Source organism: Mesoplodon bidens (assembly GCF_964165515.1).
Source record: "Mesoplodon bidens genome assembly, chromosome: 2".
Classification (NCBI taxonomy): Eukaryota; Metazoa; Chordata; class Mammalia; order Artiodactyla; family Ziphiidae; genus Mesoplodon; species Mesoplodon bidens.
In genome coordinates, this window is record NC_138177.1 from 159,923,277 (window position 1) to 159,943,857 (window position 20,581).

General features: G+C 48.4%; 1 protein-coding gene across 1 annotated transcript in view; it reads left to right on the plus strand.

The window, feature by feature from the left end:
• CSMD2 (CUB and Sushi multiple domains 2) overlaps positions 1–20,581 on the plus strand; it is a 675,416-nt gene that overhangs the window by 236,449 nt on the left and 418,386 nt on the right. Inside the window, 1 exon segment of the mRNA XM_081223918.1 lies at positions 17,463–17,670. Within this exon segment, the coding sequence (XP_081080044.1) occupies positions 17,463–17,670 (208 nt within the window).

Genomic DNA, 20,581 nt, shown 5'->3' on the forward strand with positions numbered 1-20,581 from the left:
TTTCAGGTGTATAGCAACGTGATATGGATATACATATATATATATTCTTTTTCAGATTATTTTCCATTATAGGTTATTACAAGATATTGAGTATAGTTCTCTGTGCTATACAGTAGGACCTTGTTATTTATTTTATATACAATAGTATATAAAATATACTATTGTATATAAAATAGTATATTTTAAAAGATACTATTTTATTTATAATAGTATATATATCTGTTAATCCCAAGCTCCTAATTTATCCTCCCCCTGCCCCTGGCTTCCCCTTTGGTAACCATAAATTTGTTTTCTTTGTCTGTGAATCTGTTTCTGTTTTGTAAATAAGTTCATTTATATCATTTTTTTTAAGATTCTACATGTAAATGATGTATGGTATTTGTCTTCTCTGACTTACTTCACTTAGTGTGATAATCTTTAGGTCCATTCATGTTGCTGCAAATGGCATTATTTCATTCTTTTTGATGGCTCAGTAATATTCCAGTGTGTGTGTGTGTGTGTGTGTGTGTGTGTGTGTGTGTGTGTAATATCTTCTTTATCCATTCTTTGTTGATGCACATTTAGGTTGCTTCCATGTCTTGCCTATGGTAAACACTGCTGTTATGAACATTGGGTGCATGTATCTTTTCAAGTTAGATTTTTCCTCTTTTATGGATATATGCCCAGGAGCAGGATTGCTGGATCATATGGCAACTCTATTTTTAGTTTTTTAAGGAACCTCCATACTGTTCTCCATAGTGGCTGCACCAATGTACATTTCCACCAACAGTGCAGGAGGGTTCCCTTATCTCCACATTTCCCTCCTCTCCAGCATTTATTATTTGTAGACTTTTTGCTAATGGCCATTCTGATTGGTGTGAGGTGGTACCTCATTGTAGTTTTGATTTGCAATTCTCTAATAATTAGTGATGTTGAGCATCTTTTCATGTGCCTGCTGGCCATCTGTATATCTTCTTTGGAAAATGCCTATTTAGGTCTTCTGTTGGTCGCATTGTTTGCAAATATTTTCTCCCATTCTGTAGGTTGTCTTTTCATTTTGTTGATGGTTTCCTATAAGTTTGATTAGGTCCCATTTGTTTACTTTTTCTTTTATTTCTTTTGTCTTGGTAGACTGAGTGAAGAAAACATTGGTACAATTTATATCTGAGAAGGTTTGCCTGTGTTCTCTTCTAGGAGTTTTACAGTGTCATGTCTTCTATTTAAGTCTTTAAGCCATTTTGAGTTTATTTTTGTGTGTGGTGTGAAGGAGTGTTCTAACTTCATTGATTTACATGCGGCTGTTCAGCTTTCCCAGCACCATTTGCTGAAGAGACTGTTCTCCATTGTATGTTCCTGCCTCCTTTGTTGAAGATTAATTGACTGTAGGCATGTGGGTTTATTTCTGGGGTCTCTATTCTGTTCCATTGATCCATATGTCTGTTTTTGTGTGCAATACCATACTGTTTTGATTACTATAGCTTTATAGTATTGTCTGAAGTCTGGGAGGGTTATGCCTCCAGCTTTGTCTAATACATATTGCATACATGCATATATTGTGAATATATATATGATTGAGATTATAATACATGTAGATATTTTTAACCACCTTATACAAACTGTGACATCATGAGAAGGGTTTTCTCTTGACACCAACAATGCCCAGCATCTTGAAAGCTCCACCCAGCCTTGTCTATCCTCATCTCCCACTTACTCCCCTGCAAACTGGCCTTTGCCGCAAATATTTTGTATCACGTTGCCAAGTCAAATGGGAATTGTTTTGGCCCTTATATTCCTTGATGTCTCAACAGGCTTTTGCATTCTTGACCACTCTTTCCTTCTTGAAACCCTCATCTTGAAATCCCATGGATCTCCGAACACCCAGGTATAAGTCTAGGAGGATTGTTTCAAGGAGTTGAGAAGTGATTGGAACAAGTGGCTCTCCTTGGGTTCAAGTTTAGAGGAAGGTTTTCTGTAATTACTATCAGAAGACTAGCTCGAGGAGAAGCAGCTCCCTCCTTCCACCATGTGCTCACACCCATTTTACTGTCTGCATGAGCGATGGAAAATACTTGGCACATAGATCCCTTTCTCTTCTACCATTCCCATGGGAGGCATAATTAATTGATCATAGCATGCTTCCTGCTTGAGTCCGGAGGTAGCTGTGAATTCCTTTCAAACAGGCAAGCCACAAGCAATCAATCTGAGTTGCCGCTTGACTCCGTGTTTGTTTAGCCCTCCTCAGCCAGTAGAATTGGCCTCAGCCTTGTTGGTCCTTTTTGATGGAGCCTGGGGAAACTAGTCTCCTTTCTCGCCTTCCTAAGTCCCCTCCTCTCAGGCCCCCTTTCTAACATGGGATAACTTGGGACATGTCTTTCTTCATGTGATTGATACCGGGAATGTCCAAACCAATCACGTGAGACCTTGGCCCCTACACACAAGTGTGTGGCCCTGAGTGGCCTAACTGTGGTCTGAATCTGCTGTTTCCACTCTTCCTGATAGCACCTCTACCCACTCCGTACCCAGAGGATGTCACGGTTTAACACACTGATCTTCCAAGGAGAGCCCTCAGAGTTGTGACATGGTAATAGAATGTGAAACATGATAGTAAATGAAATTAAGTACTTAAGCTGTGAAACGGAAAACACAGTTTTCATTCTTTTTACAGAACTATAAATATCATACTTTTTTAATCAATATGGAAAGTAAAGACAAATGTAGCCCATATATCAGAGGCAGAGGGACTATCACCCTGTCCTCTGAAGTACAATTCACCTCCGTATCCCATCTTAATGAGGTGGAAATCTACAATCCCTCTAAGTATTTTCAGGAACCTTTGTCAGCTCTAGCTTCCTTTGAACCTTGAACTCACTGCCATGCCTCACCCCTCTTGGTTCTGCTCTGCCAACCTAGGTTGAAAACTTGGCCCATTTTTCCTGACCCCCGCCCCCAAACAAAAACAAAACCATTAACAAAGGTGTTTGCATGCAGCACAGCCTTTATTGGAGGTTTGTGGCAATGCAGGGATGTCACATCTCAACAATGCAAGTGGCTTGAAATGAAAATTGGAGCAGTCAGGAACCCCAGAGCCTTTCGGCCCCTCCCCCTGGAAGCTTCTCCCTGGCTTCTGTCTTGGCAAGCCCCGGCTTCCCTGTGATGTGCATTGCCCCCTCTCATCTCACTCCAGCCTCCTCCACTTTGCTGCCTCTCGACCTCGGCCCCGTCTCAGGACTTCTGTCAGCTTCTTAGGCACAAGAGCCCGGTTGCCCTTGGCTTTGCCATCTCCTTACAGGCTGATGTCTCCCTCCCCGACCCAAGCTCTTTAGGTATAGGGTGATATTGTCTCTAACACAGAGAGCTTTCACTTGGAAGAAACCCTGGGGCTGGCTGTTAAAATATCTTTTTTGTTAACCCGCTAGTCAAAGATAAGATGAGGGCTGCCTCATGGAGGGCTTCCTTTGCCAGGTCAGACCATGGCCCCGCAGTGCAGGGTCTGCACGTCCTGGCATGCGGTCAGTGAGGGCTGGCCTTTCAGTGGGCAGAGTGGGCTGGGGTGACAGTGCTCCCCCAGTGTTCACATCACAGCAGTAATTCATGGACGTGCAGAGCCTTTGGGGGCCACAGCTCTCTCCCAAGTCGCTCCTGATTCTCTCTCAACCTCTCAGATGACGATGATTCTTTCCCCACTTCTTCTCCACTGACTTTTCTCCTCCTCTTTCCCCTTAAAGCCAGAGGGTCCAGCATGGCCTCTTCTCTGGGAACTTCTTGCCTCTCTTGGAATTTCTCATCCACTCCGAGGCTTCTACTGTTGCTTGGGGACGACTCTTCAGTCTCTACCTCCAACCCTCCCTCTGTCCTGAGCTTCAGGCCCACAGTGATATCAAACTCACCTGAAGCCCTCCCTGGAGGGTGCTTCACATGCAGCACGCCCAGGACCTAACTCTTTCTATTTTCCCAAACCTGCTCTTTTTGTTGCCTTCCCCAGCTCGGTGAAGGGTGTCACCATCCAAGGTGGTCAAGCCAGACACCACAGTGGCATCTTTACACTCCTCACCGTTCCCTGTACCCTTAGTCACCACGACCTGGCAAATCCATCTCTGCACTGATACTGCCCTCCACGCCTTTGCTGCTCTTCAGGGGTGATGGTCCCAGGCCCTCTCAGCTCTCACCTGTCCCACTGCAAAACATCTCCAGTCACCCCACCACACACATCCCAATGCATTCTCCACTGCAGGAGTGAACTTCCTAAGACAGATCGGAGAGCATCACACGTTGCTCAGACTCCCGCCAGTGACCCTTTATCACTGACAGGGTCAAGTTCAGATTCCTTAGCATGGAGCACAAGGCCCTTCCAGAAGGAGGCTGAGGCCGACTTTTCTAAGTCCTCTCTAAGTAGCTTGCAATTAGCCACACCAAAAGTGTTCCCTTCCAGAATGCACACACCAAGGAAGCCAGCCGAGCATGTGAAATCTTGCTTTCAGAAGGGCTTCGGGCCCCGGAGACTCCCCGGGGCCTGAGGGGCCTGAGACAAAGCTCTGCTCAAAACTGGGAGGGAACAAAATGCTGTCCCACTCTCTGAGCCCCCAGGGCCCTCCACTCCCTGCGATTTGGGTCCATTTTTCTGTTCTAATTCACCACATGCTGCAAGAACAGCATGAGAAGCATCCTCAGTAATGTCTGTGATTTTCTGAAAGTGATTTTCCAAACTGCCCTTCCTTAGTAGGCTGAGCTGAAAGGAACAGAGAAGGGTCCTCCTCGCGTGCCTCATGGTACCAGGGGCTGTGGTCATGCCAGGGTTAATGAGTTCAGACTCAGGAGGATTAAAGCCTCTTGGCCTTTCTTTCTCTCGTGTAGAACTCGCAAGGGCTGGCATCTGTAAGTGGATAAACCTCATCCGCTGGGCAGTGGTCCGTAAATACTGTCCGTAAATACTTGCTGAGTGAACCGATGGCTGGATGGGTCTAATTCACCATCAGGATTATGTAGGCATACGAGCCCAAAAGGGAAATTACTGGCCTGGCTTTGCCAACCTGCCTGGCAGCTCGGAGTGACACAAGCTCTTTGAGTTCCAGGCTTCACAGAGCAGTTTGGAGGGTGGTGCCTCTGCCTCTAACAGCAAACGCCACCCGCCTGGCTGAAAGGTGAGCTCAGTCTGGAGACACAGCCCAGACCAAGAGGGAATGGGGGCCATCTAGGGTCTGGGGGCAGAGCAGGTGCAAGTCTCACCTCGAAGGAGGCCCAGCCCAAGGCTACTAGTCCGTCAAGGCTTGGCCCAGGTGGCAGAGGGAAGGAGGAAAGGTGGGGTGTAGTGAGGTGGGGTGACTGGAGACGCTTTGCAGTGAGGTGACAGGTGGTAGAGACCACATGGTCTCCCTTCACTTTGTGTCACTTTCGGCACCTTTTCAAAGGGAGAAGTCCCTGGGAGCCCTGAACCTTGCGGAACCTCTTTGATCCATAAGAAGGGAGACCATGTGGATTTCAGCAACAGGCCCCTGACTTGTGAGGGACATTGGCCCTAGATCAAAGAGGACCGCATGGGGAAGTAATCGGGTTCAGATGCTCTGAGGGCTGAGAGGCAGGTGATAGAGAGAAAGCATCCTGAACAAGAAAGACTTGACCCCTGAGGTCCAAGCCCAACACTGCAGGCTGCCCCCAAACCCAGGGAGACAGGGATTTGGTCTGCAGCAGCTTGGGCGGCCAGTGCCCAGGTGCATTCCAAATTTTTTGGGCCCAGGGAGAGGAACCTGTGAAATCTGAGACAGAAGCAGTGTCAGGCATGGAAAGAGCATGGATTCAAACAGGCCTCCATTCAACCCTAGCCATGCCAGCTCAGAGCTGTGGGTCACCGGCTAAACCCTGTTGAGTTTTAAAGTAGGGACATGAGTAGTGGCCTTAAAGGGTGATTGCTTACTTGTTCATTCACTCAGGATTTAACACCTTTTGGTTGAGTACCTACTATGTGCCAGCCAGTCACTGACTCAGTCCTTATTTATTAACTGCCTTATTTATTAAGTGCCAGACATTGTTCTAGATGCAGAGAATTGCAGCGATGAATAAGTCAGACCAAGTTCCATGATCTCAGGGCGTTTACGTTTTAGCATCCTCAGGCAGAAAACAGGCAAAAAATCAAATAAACAAATTTCAGATCATAATAGAAACTATGAGGGAAATCAAGTTACTAGTAACAAGGAAGCCTGCTTTAGAGGGAGCCCTCAGGAGGGGACTGTCTGAGGAGGTGGCATTTGAACTGAGTCCTGAGTGACAAGAAGGAGCCTGTTATGGGATGACCTGGGCATTCCCAACAAAAGGAACAGCAGCCGTAAAGGCCCTGAGGTGGGAGAGAGCTTGTTAGAGGAACAGAAAACAGACCCACAGCGGGCAACGTAGAGTTGTGGGGGGAGGCGAGGGGAGTGGGTGGGGCTGTGGTGGAGCAGGACCGGAAGTGTGGGTTTGGTTCTAAATTCAGGAGGGAGCCAGGAAAAGCTTTTCAGCATTTTCTAAAATGATCACCCTGGGTGCTAGAAGGGAGAGGGATTGTAGCTGGCAAGAGGCACAACTGGGAGGCCAGTTAGGAGGCAGCTATTGCAGGTGTGCAGGCTGGAGACGATGCATCACAGTCAAGGGTGGCCGTGGTAGAGGTGGAGGGAAGCGGGTAAGTTGGGGCCTTGGTTTAGGGACACAGCCAACAGCCTTGCTGATGGAAGGCATGTAGGTGCTGATGGAACAAAGGGTCAGGGTTGACTCCTAGGCTCTTTCTGGAGTGCTGGCAGGGTGGGGATGCCAGGGACCAAGATGGGGACGACTGGGACAGGGAGTAGGAAGTGTGTGCCCTAAATACAGTCAAGAGAGCTCATTTTGTCCAGGTCAAGTTTGAGATGCCTGTGAGATCTCCAAGTAGCGGGTATCAGTTCTGTGGCTGGGGGCAGTTCCAAGCTAGAAAGAGATCAGGAGAGGGATGAGAGACCCTACGTGGCAATGGAGATAGCCAGGAGGGTCTGGGGACCGCATGCTGGGCCCCCTTGTGCTGTTCAAATTATACAACATACAGAAAGCACCAAATACCATGCCAGACAGTGTGGACCTTGAGTGATTCTAAGCACAGGGACTTGGCATGGACCATGGCTCCCAGAGGGCATTCCTAACTACGGGGTCCCTCTACTACCACTGGGGTCACTAGTCCTTCTCCTGTCGCCTTTGCCATCACTACCGTTACTATTACAGAACCACGCAGAACATGGGCTCTGGGGTCCGATCACCTGGATTCAAATCCTGGCCTTGCCACTCACACCCACTAGCTGAGTGATTGTGGGTGTGAGTGCCCTTCTCTGTGCCCTGGTTTTCTCACCTGTGAATTATAATAACAGTAGTACTTAACTCAGAAGGTGAAGTGAGGCTCAAGTTGATCAATGCTCCACTCGCAGCAGAGGGCCTTGTTCACAGTAATGACTCAATGACAGTTAGCTGTCGTGATTCTCACAGCCATGGCCATCACTGGCCAGCATTTATCAAGCACTAACTATATGCCAGACCTTGCGTTATCTAATTTAATCCTTACAAAAACCCCAGGAGGTTAAGATCTTACAGTGAGGGAACTGAGACCTGGTGAGGTGAGGTACTTTGCCTGTGGTCGCACAGCTAGAGGGTGATTCTGCCCAAGTCCCTGTGCCTACCAGCCACGATCTTGGCCACCCCCGTCCACTGTAGACAAGGACAGTGGCCTGTGACCCATGGCAAGAAACTCATGATGGCACCGTTACTTCCAGAGCTCCTGCAGTTTGGTCCGGGACCCAACAACTTGGTCCCCTCATAGGTACATCCCCTGCACAGGTCCACCAGGCCAGGGACTGCCCCGTCTGCTGTGGTTTCCCTTTGACCTTCCTCTTTAACTTGTACCAGGAGCTCTTTAGGAGAGAAGCCCCAGGGAAGGGGCCTGAGACGGTTCTGCTGGGCAGATGCCACTTTGGGGTGGGGGCCAGGGTCTGGGGGACCAGGATCTCTTATGAAGAAACCTGACCCAAGACTCACCCACCTCTACCTGAGCATGGGTGGTGGGGTCTTAGCTGTGGAGACTGCACAAAGCCTCTGCCTCAGGCCCCTCAGGCAGAGAAGAGGGGGAGTGGGAAGAGGCTTCTCCCGCCTGGAAAAACCCCCTCCAGGATCTGGGGCTTCCGGAAGCCCATGTCAAGACTGGCATTGCAGTGACCAAGGCCCGAGAGGCAGAGAAATAGGTGGATAATGGCGTGGGTCTGGAGTCAGCGAGTTATGGAATTAAATCCTGGCTCCAACATTTAGTAGCCAGGTGACCGTGGGCAAGTTTTAAAAACTCTCTGAGCTTCAGTTTCCTCATCTGTAAAATGTGGGTGACATAACACCTATCTCTTTGAGCAGTTTGAGGATTAAATGAGAAAATGCAGGTACAGCATTTAGCCCGATGCCTGGCCTGTAATGAAAGTGCAACAAAGAAGAGGTACATAGCCGAATACCATGTCCTGTTTACGTTCATCCTCTCAGAAGGTCCCCTCGGGGGAAGTATCCACGAAGAATTCTGGGGGTGACGGAAATAACAGTGCTCTCGGGCAGTTGGCAATTTCTTAATTTTAAGAAGGGGTGTCCTTGATAAAACCAAGGATAAAGGGGCAGAATCCTGAGGCCCCAGAAGAGGGGACTGATGAGGTTGAGCAGGGACACTGAGCTGCACAGTACAAGGAAGGGGGGAACACTGCTGGTGGGTTTGGGGCAATGATGCCCTGGCTCTCTCAGCCTTGCACTTGAGTTGTAAGATGGTAGCTTCTCCCCAGTAGGGGGCCTATTGGAATTTTCCTTTCCTCAGAGGCTGAGTAGCCCTGGAGAGGGAGGATATGGGTAGAACCCCAATGCCAAGGGCCCCAAAGATTCTAGGCATCCAAGATGGTGCCCTGGAATTGGCCTGAAATGGTGGTGGGGGGAGGGGAGGAATACAATGTAGGTTCCTCCATTCCTACCTGAAATTTGTGAGTCACTGGAGAGTTAACAGACATCAAAGGGAGCTGAGGGATAGTTCTCTAGAATAATAGTTAACTGAGGAAATTTCAGTGGAACTTAAAGACAATCATAAATAAAGTCATAAACTTGGAAAGGCAACTATCAGCATAACACACCTGCACCCTAGAATATACATGACTTAATAAAAATGGAGAATGCCCATCGCCACAGAAGGAGAAAGTGTAAATTAATATTTTAGGAGTGTGGTGTCAGCTGAAGGTTATATTTTATGACTCTGAAGTTGTAACCATGAAATATGATACCTTGTTTAAAGTGTGAGAAAACCTCCAAACAACTTTTACAGCATCTTCAATCAAAACAATGGTGGGCTTCCCTGGTGGCACAGTGGTTGAGGTCCGCCTGCCGATGCAGGGGAGGTGGGTTTGTGCCCCGGTCCGGGAGGATCCCACATGCCGTGGAGCGGCTGGGACCATGAGCCATGGCTGCTGAGCCTGCGCATCCAGAGCCTGTGCTCCACAACAGGAGAGGCCACAACAGTGAGAGGCCCGCCAAAAAAATAAATAAATAACATAAAACAGAATGGTGCAGGAACAAGGGTGTCAAAGGAGCCTAAGAGGCAGGGAAGACTCCAACGGCAAAGGTGCCATCTTCAGAGTAGACAGGTGCCTCTGGCTAGAGGGTCTGAAGCTCCGAGTGCTCAGTTCCAGCACAATCTGGAAGTCATTGACTAAAATTGGGAAGTTTGACTGTCTCAGGATGGCTTACCAAACTGCTATCAAGCAGGGAGTGTTACTGAGCCAAACCTGGGTCTGCTCGCCTGACGCACAGCAGAGCCAAACTACTGACACAGGATTGTGGTGAAGGAAAATACAGCGTTTATTGCAAGGCCAAGCAAAGAGAATAGGCAGCTCATGTTTAAAAGACCCGAACTCCCTGATGGCTTTCACGAAGGGTTTTTAAAAGCAAGGCGAGGGAGAGGGTCACAGGGTGCCAGATCAGCTCACGGACATTTCTTCTGATTGGTTGGTGATGAGGTAATTGGGAGTCAACATCATCAACCTTCTGGTTCCAACAGATATGGGTTCTACATGCTGGTGGTCAGCATGCGGTTAACTTCTTTCACCTGGTGAGGGTTTTAGTCTCTGCAAAACAACACAAGGATATGGCTCAGGATATTGTCTATAGCCCTTAAGGAGGAACTAAAGGCCCTTGACTTTGCTTTATGGCCAAACTATTGTTATTTTGTCTTGCTTGACTCTTTTCCTTGTTTCTACATTTTTTCACTATTCTAATTAAATGTACTCGTTGGAATTAAGGGAAGACCTACAACGCTAAACGTTTTTCTTTTTTTTAACATCTTTATTGGAGTATAATTGCTTTACAATGGTGTGTTAGTTTCTGCTTTATAACAAAGTGAACCAGCTATACATATACATATATCCCCATATCTCCTCCCTCTTGCATCTCCCTCCCACCCTCCCTATCCCACCCCTCTAGGTGGTCACAAAGGACTGAGCTGATCTCCCTGTGCTATGCAGCTGCTTCCCACTAGCTATGTATTTTACATTTGGTAGTGTATATATGTCCATGGCACTCTCTCACTTCGTCCCAGCTTACCCTTCCCCCTCCTCGTGTCCTCAAGTCCATTTTCTACATCTGCGTCTTTATTCTTGTCCTGCTCCTAGGTTCTTCAGAACTTTTTTTTTTTAAGATTCCATATATATGTGTTAGCATACGGTATTTGTTTTTCTCTTTCTGACTTACTTCACTCTGTATGACAGACTGTAGGTCCATCCACCTCACTACAGAAACTCAGTTTCATTTCTTTTTATGGCTGAGTAATATTCCATTGTACATATGTGCCACATCTTTATCCATTCATCTGTCAATGGACACTTAGATTGCTTCCATATCCTGGCTGTTGTAAATAGAGCTGCAATGAACATTGTGGTACATGACTCTTTCTTTCTTTTTTTTTTTTTTTTTTACTGAAACATCGTTGTTTTTTTTGTGTGTGGTACATGGGCCTCTCACTGTTGTGGCCTCTCCCATTGCGGAGCACAGGCTCCAGACATGCAGGCTCAGCGGCCATGGCTCACGGGCCCAGCCGCTCCGTGGCATGTGGGATCCTCCCGGACCGGGGCACAAACCCGTGTCCCCTGCATCAGCAGGTGGACTCTCAACCACTGCACCACCAGGGAAGCCCAGTATTACTTCTTCTTTTCCAATTTGGATTCCTTTTATTTCTTTTTCTTCTCTGATTGCTGTGGCTAAAACTTCCAAAAGTATGTTGAATAATAGTGGTGCGAGTGGACAGTGTTGTCTTGTTCCTGATCTTAGAGGAAATGGTTTCAGTTTTTCACCATTCAGAATGATGTTGGCTGTGGGTTTGTCATATATGGCCTTTACTATGTTGAGGTCAGTTCCCTCTATGCCTACTTTCTAGAAGGTTTTTATCATAAATGGGTGTTGAATTTTGTCAAAAGCTTTTTCTGCATCTATTGAGATGATCATATGGTTTTTCTCCTTCAATTTGTTAGTATGGTTTATCACATGGATTGATTTGCATATATTGAAGAATTCTTGCATTCCTGGGCTAAACCCCACTTGATCATGGTATATGATCCTTTTAATGTGCTGTTGAATTCTGTTTGCTAGTGTTTTGTTGAAGATTTTTGCATCTACGTTCATCAGTGATATTGGCCTGTAGTTTTCTTTCTTTGTGACATCTTTGTCTGGTTTTGGTATCATGGTGGAGGCTGATACCAAAGGAGGCTGATGGTGGAGGCTAAAGATATTTTAGAAACAAGAGGTGGGAGATACTGGGGGTGGGAAGGGAAGGGTCTGTCCCTGGGAATATCCAACAGGCTCCTGCTTGGTTTCAAGAAGTGTGATGTAATGGAGGAGACCACAGTCCTGGTCCAGAGAGACTCAGCTGGAATCCTGAGTTGGCCACGTACTGCATCACCTTTTGAAAGTTACCTTCTGAACCTTTCTGAGCTTCAGTTTCTTGTATCATTTATTTGTTCAACAGGTATTTATTGGGTGCCTGCTATACACTAGGAAATGTGGTAGCTGCTGGGGACAGAACAGACATGGCCCCTGCCCTCATGGACTTTACTGTCTAGACGTTAAATAAATTACTAAGTTGATCAATTGATTATGGGAAAGTATGTGGTGCTCTAAAAGTATATGATGGGGAGAAGGGGTATTCTGTTTCTGGAACGATCCTTGAGAAGTGACACTTAGACTGGGACCTAAAGGCTAAGGAGGGGCCAGCCAGACCCAAGGAGGCAGGGAAGAAGTTTTCAGAAAGAGAAAGTAGCACTTTCAAAGGTCCTTGGGCAGAGAGATACTTGGTGCAACAGAAGAGCTGGGAGGAGGCCGGTGTGGTTACAGAAAGTGGGCAGGTAGAGGCTGATATGAGGCGAGGCCCTATGAGGTCCTTGTCAGCCCCTGGATAGGATATTCTGAGTGACAGTGGAGTTGTCGAAGGTCCCTGCAGAAGGGCGTGGCATCATCAGGTCTGTACTGTTTGGGATCACTCAGGCTTCTGTGTGAGGAACGGGTGTGCTGGGACAGGAGGGATGCTTAGACACAGGAGGGAGACTTCATGGCTGGGCTTGGACCACGTTGTGGCTTAGGGTAGAGCAGATGCAGTGAAGACAGGAGACCGAATCAAGAGCCGCTTAGAAGGACAGATAGGCTTTGGTCACTGTTGGGTGTGGGGTGCAGGAGGGGTTGAGGATGTCCCCCAGGTCTGGCATGAGGCATGGGGTGAATAGTGCTGACACCCTCCCTCCAAGACAGGAAACTGGAAGAAGGCTGAGTGTCGTGGGAGGAGAGGATGAGGACGGTCTTGGTCAGGGTGTGTTGGGAACGACATAAGATGGATACCTAGAAGGGTTCTACGAACAGGAACCAGGCAGGAGGCTGAGGAGTCGTTCTCTCTCCCCGAAGACCTGCTTCCCCTCCAGCCTTCCTTGCTGCTGCGTCATCATCTAGACGCGCAGACCGTGTGGACCACGGGCCTGTTGGAGACCCCTGCACACATCGTGGCAGCTGGGGCTGGCTCAGGGGCCCTGTGTTCCTGACACTGCTCCCTTGCCTTTCCCCTGAGGGCTTCCCCTCTGCCCTCCACCCGGCTGCTCCTTCTCAGCCTCCTTTCAGGAGCCTCTGCTTCTGCCTGCTGCATGTTAAATGTCTTCTGTCCCTGGCCTTCTTTGCTCCCTCTTCATCCAGCCCACTCCTGGCCTCTTGGTTTCTAGGCTCCAGGTCCTCTCTGCTGTGCTCCAGGCCCACCTGCCTATCCCTCTTGCACTCACATTCAGCGTGGGGGCGGGGAAGGGGTCATCACTGTCCCGCATCACTGTCATCATCCGCACTGTTAGAGACCTCAGCATGCTCTTTCCCTCCTCCCCTTCTTCACAGCCCACTCCTGGGTGGTGGAAGCCACATCCTCTTGCTTCTCCACCAGCCTCGTTCTTGAATCTCTTCTGTTCCTTCTCTTCCCTCCCACGGCCACGGGTGCAGGCTCTGACGTCGGGTACAGCCTCTTCACCGTTCTCCTCACTGCTGTCTCCCCACTGGGCACACTCGCCACCCCCAAACCACAGCATCCATCCATCACACGGGGACCAGAGTCATCTTTCTAAAGCAGGCCTGGGCTTTCACTCCCTGCTGACAAACTGGCAAGTCTACCCAACAGCTTCAGGGTAGAATCCATCCCTTAAGCAAGACCACCAAGGCCTTTCTGAGCTGACCGCTACCTTCCTTTCCATGTCCACCCCACCGCACACCTCTGCATCCTGCACCTTCATCTGGAGGCAAGCCCCCAGGTAGCCATCTGGCTTTCCCTCTCCCTCCTTCAGGTCTTGGCTCAGATGTCAGCTTCTCAGCGAGGCCTTCCCTGACCACCTTTCTGCAATGTCCATACCCCACTTCCAGTGCAGAATACTCCCCATCCTCGTTCTGCGTTTATCACCACCTCACTTACCATAGGGTTTACTTATTTATCTTGGGTATTGTCTGTTTCCCTCTGACTGGAATGTAAGCTCCATGAGGGTAGGGATTTTCTTTTGTTTTATTTGCCGACGAATCCCTAGCACCTAGAAAAGTGCCTGGCACATAAGAGGCACTCAGTAAACATTTGTTGAATGAATGAATGTTTCAACACAAATGTGGCCTCCTGTGTGAAGCCTTCCCTAAGTCCCATCTGCTATCACTGTGCCTCGACACCTCGGTTATAACAATTCTGGGGAGCCACTGCGTGTGAGAAACACTTGGGGCAGGGAAGAAGTCAAGCTTTTCATGATGTAGTGCTGGTCCTGGCCCAGTGTCTGGCACACAGTAGGTGCTCACTTAATGAGTGTGGGAGGGAAACATTCATGAGTACCTACTGAGTGAGGTGCCTTCATTTCTGTGCTCGTACATACCAAGGAGCTGGCATTTAGAAATGGGCTCATTCTCTTGAAATAGACCGTGACCCTGTAGTACGACATTCGTAAGAACAGTTCAGGGCCGCTGAGTAAACTCACTCTTATCTCCATCCCACACTGCTTCTGTTTATCCAACTGTCAGCCCCATCTCTCCACTGGTTCATCCCCTGCACACACTCAGCCCTGGTGTCCAAAACTGAACCCTGGTTGCCTTCCGCACCACAAGGTGCCCCCCTCCTGGGTTCCCTGCTGCAGGAAGCGGCATCTTTCATCCATCCAGATGCTCGTAGCTGAAGCCTGGAATTCATCCCTCCGGACCACTAGTCCTGTAGATTCTACGTCCTAACTATCTCTCAATCAGGTCCTCCCCCCACCCTCCAGGGCCTTAGCTCAGATCACATCTGGCCTTACCTTGACTTTGGTGACTCTGCAGTATCAAGGGCATCCTGCCCGCTCCCCCAGCTCAGACCTCGTCTATGCCACAGCCACAGTGGTCTTTCTGAGACGCAAATTGAATCCTGTTTCCTCACTGCCTTTGATCCTCAAGATGAAGTGGAAAGAAAAGGAGAACTTGGCATCGGTTGGGCATCTAACACATGCTAGTCTCTGGCTAATGCTCAGTACTGTGACATTAATTATGCCATTCAGTTGTCATAAGAAGCCATTCTACAGAAAAGCAGGATGAAGCTCAGAGAAATAAATCACCCAAGGTCCCATGGTTGGCAAACTGTGGAACCTGAATTCAAATCTACACCTTCCTGATCCTAAGATCCATTTTCTTTCCAATATGGTCCTCTGCTTCCAATCTTTTGGGGCCCAGCACTCTCTGTCATGAGGCTCCTTCTACATTTCCCGTACCATCACCCATCATTCCTCTCTGTTCACTCTGTGTTAGGCCATCTAGAACTACTTATCTTAGATATGCCTTGTGCTTTGGGGCGTCCATGCTTATGACCTTTGGTTCTCTTTTCTCGTAAATGCCTTTCCATTTCTTCTCTAATGATCTCCTAGTCATCCTTCAAAACCCAGCTCAGGGCTCCCCTGGTGGCACAGTGGTTGAGGGTCTGCCTGCCGATGCAGGGGACACGGGTTCGTGCCCTGGTCCAGGAAGATCCCACATGCCGCGGAGCGGCTGGGCCCGTGAGCCATGGCCGCTGAGCCAGCGCGTCCGGAGCCTGTGCTCCGCAACAGGAGAGGCCACAGCAGTGAGAGGCCCGTGTATAGCAAAAAACAAACAAACAAAAAAACCCCAGCTCAGATGGCACCTCCTCCATTAAGCTTTCCCAAATTGACTCACCCAAGCAAAGTAATGTACTGCTTTATCTCTGTCCTCTAAGTGTGAATTGTACTCCTGGGAGACAAGAATGTGTTGGTTAAGAGCATAGGCCCTGGGCTTCCCTGGTGGCTCAGTGGTTGAGAGTCTGCCTGCTGATGCAGGGGACACGGGTTCGTGCCCCGGTCCGGGAAGATCCCACGTGCCGCGGAGCGGCTGGGCCCGTGAGCCATGACCGCTAAGCCTGCGCGTCCGGAGCCTGTGCTCTGCAACGGGAGAGGCCACAGCAGTGAGAGGCCCGCGTACCACAAAAAAAAAAAAAAAAAAAAGAGCATAGGCCCTGAAAACAGACTGCTGGGCTTAAAAATCCCAGTTCCTTTAATCACTATAAGCTGTGCCTTTGGCAAATAACTGAAACTCTTTGTGCCTTGGTTTCTTTACCTGTAAAATGGGAATAATACTTCGTAGGGTCATGAAATATGTAGAGTAGTTAGAACAGCACCTGGCACAAAGTGGAAGTGCTTAATAAGCAGTAGCTTTGATTGTTGTTACTCTACTGCCTCTAATACACATTTGAACCCTGATATTGCATTTTTCCTTTCTTTACAACTTAGTCCATATCTCTAATACAGCATATGCTAAGTGGATTATGATCACTTACTTGCATACAAGCTCCAGGAGGGCAGGCTTAGGAAATTTGGATAACTTCCACTAAGTCATCCAGCTGGAAGCCATAGAGGAGGAATTCACATTGAGTCTGCAATAATTGAAAAGCCAGTGCTCTTAATTATTTTATGTCAGAGCATGTTCCTTGGATCATTGTTTCTGAATATCAAGCCTCAGCTGGGATTTAGGCTGGAGCAGTGACACTCCACCAGGATGTGCTGCAGGGATGAGTAAGACGTGGTCCCAGCCCTTGGGGATTCCCAGCAAGTTCAGAACCTAGAGTGGCAGACAGACATGTGACAGGTCATTCAAACAGTGCCAAGTACCGTGTCTGAAGTTGGACACTTTGCTCCAGGAGCACAGAGGAGAGAGCCGTTACTAAAAGCTTGGGGAAACGAGGCTTTACCGAGACGTGGCTTTGGAGTTGGGTCTCAAAGCATCAGAAGACTTGCTGTGGACAAGGGGCATCCCGGGCAGAGGGAGCGATGTGAGCAGAGCCCAGGAGGTCTGACCACACACAGCACTAGAACAGAGCTGGCCTGGGCCCAAGGGGCAGGAGGGAAGATTGCAGAGGTCTGGCCAATGTATGACGGGCCTGGAACGCCCTTTGAGTTTTGCCCAAGGGAGCTGTGCTGAGTTTTTGTTTTGTTCCCTCAGATCTGAGGTGTACCAAGATCTGGTGGGAAAAAACATCCTGGTCACCACAGTCGTGACCGTGGAAATAAATGTGACAACTGATTTCTCCTTCCTTCCTGGTCGTTGCAGAACAGTGTGGTATAGTAGTTAAAAACGTGCTCCAAAGGGCACAGTTCACCCAACTCGTTAGCCTAGCTTGTTGGCTGTGTGACCTCAGGCAGGTTACATCACCTCCCTGTGCCTTGGTTTCCTCATCTGTTCATTGACAACAGTAATAACTAAAATTCTCAGAACAGGGTCTGGCACGTGACAAGAGCTTTGGAAGTGCTTAGTATCATTGTTATGAGGCCAACTCAGACTAGGGTCTTGGGGCACCCTCTCTGCACGTTGTGTCCCAGGACCCTCCCTGCCTCTCGTGGGTGAAGCGCAGGACGAGTACCAGGGCCTGGGAACCGACCGACTCACAGTGAGCCTCCTGTCTCTGTCCACAGCGGACGACGCATGCGGCGGAACCCTGCGGGGCCAGAGCGGCATCATCTCCAGCCCGCACTTCCCCTCGGAGTACCACAACAATGCCGACTGCACCTGGACCATCCTGGCCGAGCTGGGGGACACCATCGCCCTGGTCTTCATTGACTTCCAGCTGGAGGACGGTTACGACTTTCTGGAAGTCACGGGGACTGAAGGCTCCTCCCTCTGGTAAGTGTGCCTGTCCGCCCCCTCCCCTGTCCCCTGCAACTATGGCTTACTGGGATGTGGTCCCCTCAGCGCCTGGACCTGCAACTGAAGGCCCCTTTGCCACTTCCTCCACCCACTGCTGGAGAGCCTTCCTCTCATCCTAATGAGAAGTCCCTACGTATTTTTAGAGCTGGGGTAAATTTTTACAGTGATTTTGGTATCTGATTTGAAGCATGTCCTTGCTGAAGAATTACAGGAGGGGCCTTGGTCGAGTAACTTACAGTAAGGCTAACAGTGTTCTGGTCTCAGGACATGGACAGGGTCTCAGTGAAGTGATTTGAAATATTGTTCCATTTCTGGAAGCATCCAACAAAGGGAATAGAACCCTGAGTGGCAGTTGCTTTTCCCATCCCCAGGGCTCTGAGATGGGACAGGCATTGTGTGTCGATTTCTGCGGGAAGGACTAGCCTGCTCCTATCATTCTGGCTTTACCACAAAGCGGGGCTTTTGTGAGGTGTACTCCGCTGCCATGGAGACCCAGTGTTGGCAGGTTCGGGAAGAGAGGAGTGATGAGGACTCACCAGCCTTAGTTGCCTGTGGTCTCCCAGAGACGTGCCCGAACTGAGGTCGGCTTTGGGAGTGTTTACCTTCCTGTTTGGGTGACAAGCTGTGAGGGTGGTGGTGTGGCATTCAGAACACGTTCTCGTATTCTCCTGGTGGCTCTGTTATCAGGATAAGGGCACCACTGGGACCTGGGTCAGCACATCGGGAGCCAAGAGAAGGATGCACTTAGGTGTGCTTCTTTGTAGCCTTTGTTGCCGCACGGTGCTGGGGGAAGCAGGGCTCGGTGCCTGGGACGGAGGCAAAGGAGGTGTCACCGAGGGCCCTGAGAGAAGCAGAAAATGGTAGCTGCAAAAGTCAGGGGCAGATAGTGCCTCGGAAAGACAGACACAGTGGTCACTGGGCTGGGGACGCAGGCAGAGATGGGGAGGAAGGGTGGGAGAGGAAGAAAACAGGTGTCCGCAGATATTGAACACCTCTTTTGTACCAGGTTTCGTGCTTGTTGTAGAAACGCCAGTTGAGAAGGACATGGCCCTTTGAGGGTGAGAAAATCAGACAAACCCACAATAGGAGCCAAGTATGACTCTTTGAGAGGGATAAAGTGGTAACAGACTCCTCCCAAATATGGACTTAGAGCTTTGGGAACCGGGAAACTCAAATCTCCTGGTGTAGTGGAAGGCACACTGACCTGGGAGTCAGAAGACCTTGGTGTCATCAGCTCGTCGCGTGAACTTGGCCACATCAGGTCATTTGCTACCCCGGATGGGGTGTTGAGAGGGACATCAGTGAGCTGATGACTAATTGCTGTGTGGAGGCTGGTCCAGGGCCAGTGGCTAGACGTTTGGTGCTCAGAGTTGGGGTGGAACTCTAGATGACTCTTCACTGAACTGCACTCCCAGGGACCTGCCCAGCCTAAAGACCTCCTGTCCCCCTGCCTCTTTTTGTAAAATACCTATTTTTCTGATCATAAATGTAATACATATGCTCCTTATAGAAAACACAGAAAATATTAAAAGGTATAAGGAAATGAATAACAAGTATTAACATTTTGATATATTCCCCTTTGGCCTTTTTGCTTTTCCTAGATCGAGCTAGCTGGCCATTTATATATATTTTAATATTATAAAATTAGGAACTTAAAAATAGATCAGTAGTTATGTACTTTTAACTTAACGTTATATCAAGAAAAATTTTTCCCTGTGTCATTACGGATGTCTCCAAAGTATAATAGGTGTGATAATAGTATTTATTTAGTAAATAAACTGTATTAATCGAGCTTTTGTTATCAATATTTGGCAGGCTAATTCTAAGCTCTTACAGCTATAATTTCATTTCGTCCTCTATGAAGTAGGTAGCATAATCTTCCTCCTTTTACAGATGAGGAAAACGAGGCCCAGAGAGGTTATGTCACTTGCTTGAAGTCACACAGGTAGTAAGGAGCAGGGCTGAGATTCAAGCCCAGGTTAGTTGGACTTGAAAGCCCATCTTCTTAGCCAGCCAGCACAGTAGTCATGCTACGTTTGTGAAGGATTGTCGGCTGTGTGGCATTCCCTTGTGACACTGACACAATTTACTCAATCAGATCTCTTGATAGATTGTTTCCAAGTTTTCACTTCTATAAACAGATAAGAAGATGAATATCCTTGCGGGTTCCCTCTCTTCCAGCCCCAAGGCCTCTTCCACTCACTTGTTTGTCTGCGGGCCAAATGGTCTCCCACAACTTCTCCCCCTCAGGTGAGGGTCTACATGGTTGTCCAAACTTCTGGAGTGAAGCAAATCTGAAAGATGATTCCTTTTCCTATTAAGTCACTCAGTGGGGAAGGAATTAAGCAGATGAAATCGTTAAGGGAGTCATTCAGAACTCTTTGCTATAAGATTAAATTATAATTATTTTACAGACTGTCCCTGACTCAGTTTCCACACTCTCCTCCTACCCCAAGGGGGAATATAAACAGGAGAGTTTAAATTAGGGGTTCCTCTGGTTTGGATTTCATGGACTAGTAAAATTGCCAGGCAGGATGCATTTGTTGTCCTAATTTATACCTGCATAGCAACTACGGATAAGCAAACTTGGAGGCTCAGGACGTATGTGCAAAGAACCTGCTCTTTCCCCAGCCCCTCTCCTTTATGTATCCCTGGATTCCTGTGAAAATGTGATGTTCCTGGTTTATAAGTATACTGCTTTTATCAGCATATGTTACGATTTTAGGCTGTTCTCTTGAGTTCTGTACCAAGCATAGAAAGACAGCAGATCTTAGAAAAGATGAATTTGAACAACTGGGAATCCCTTTATCTATTGAGAAAACAGAGACACTTTTGAGAGAAAAAAATCCACTATCTCCCTTATCGGGTAGCAGATTCGTGCTGATTC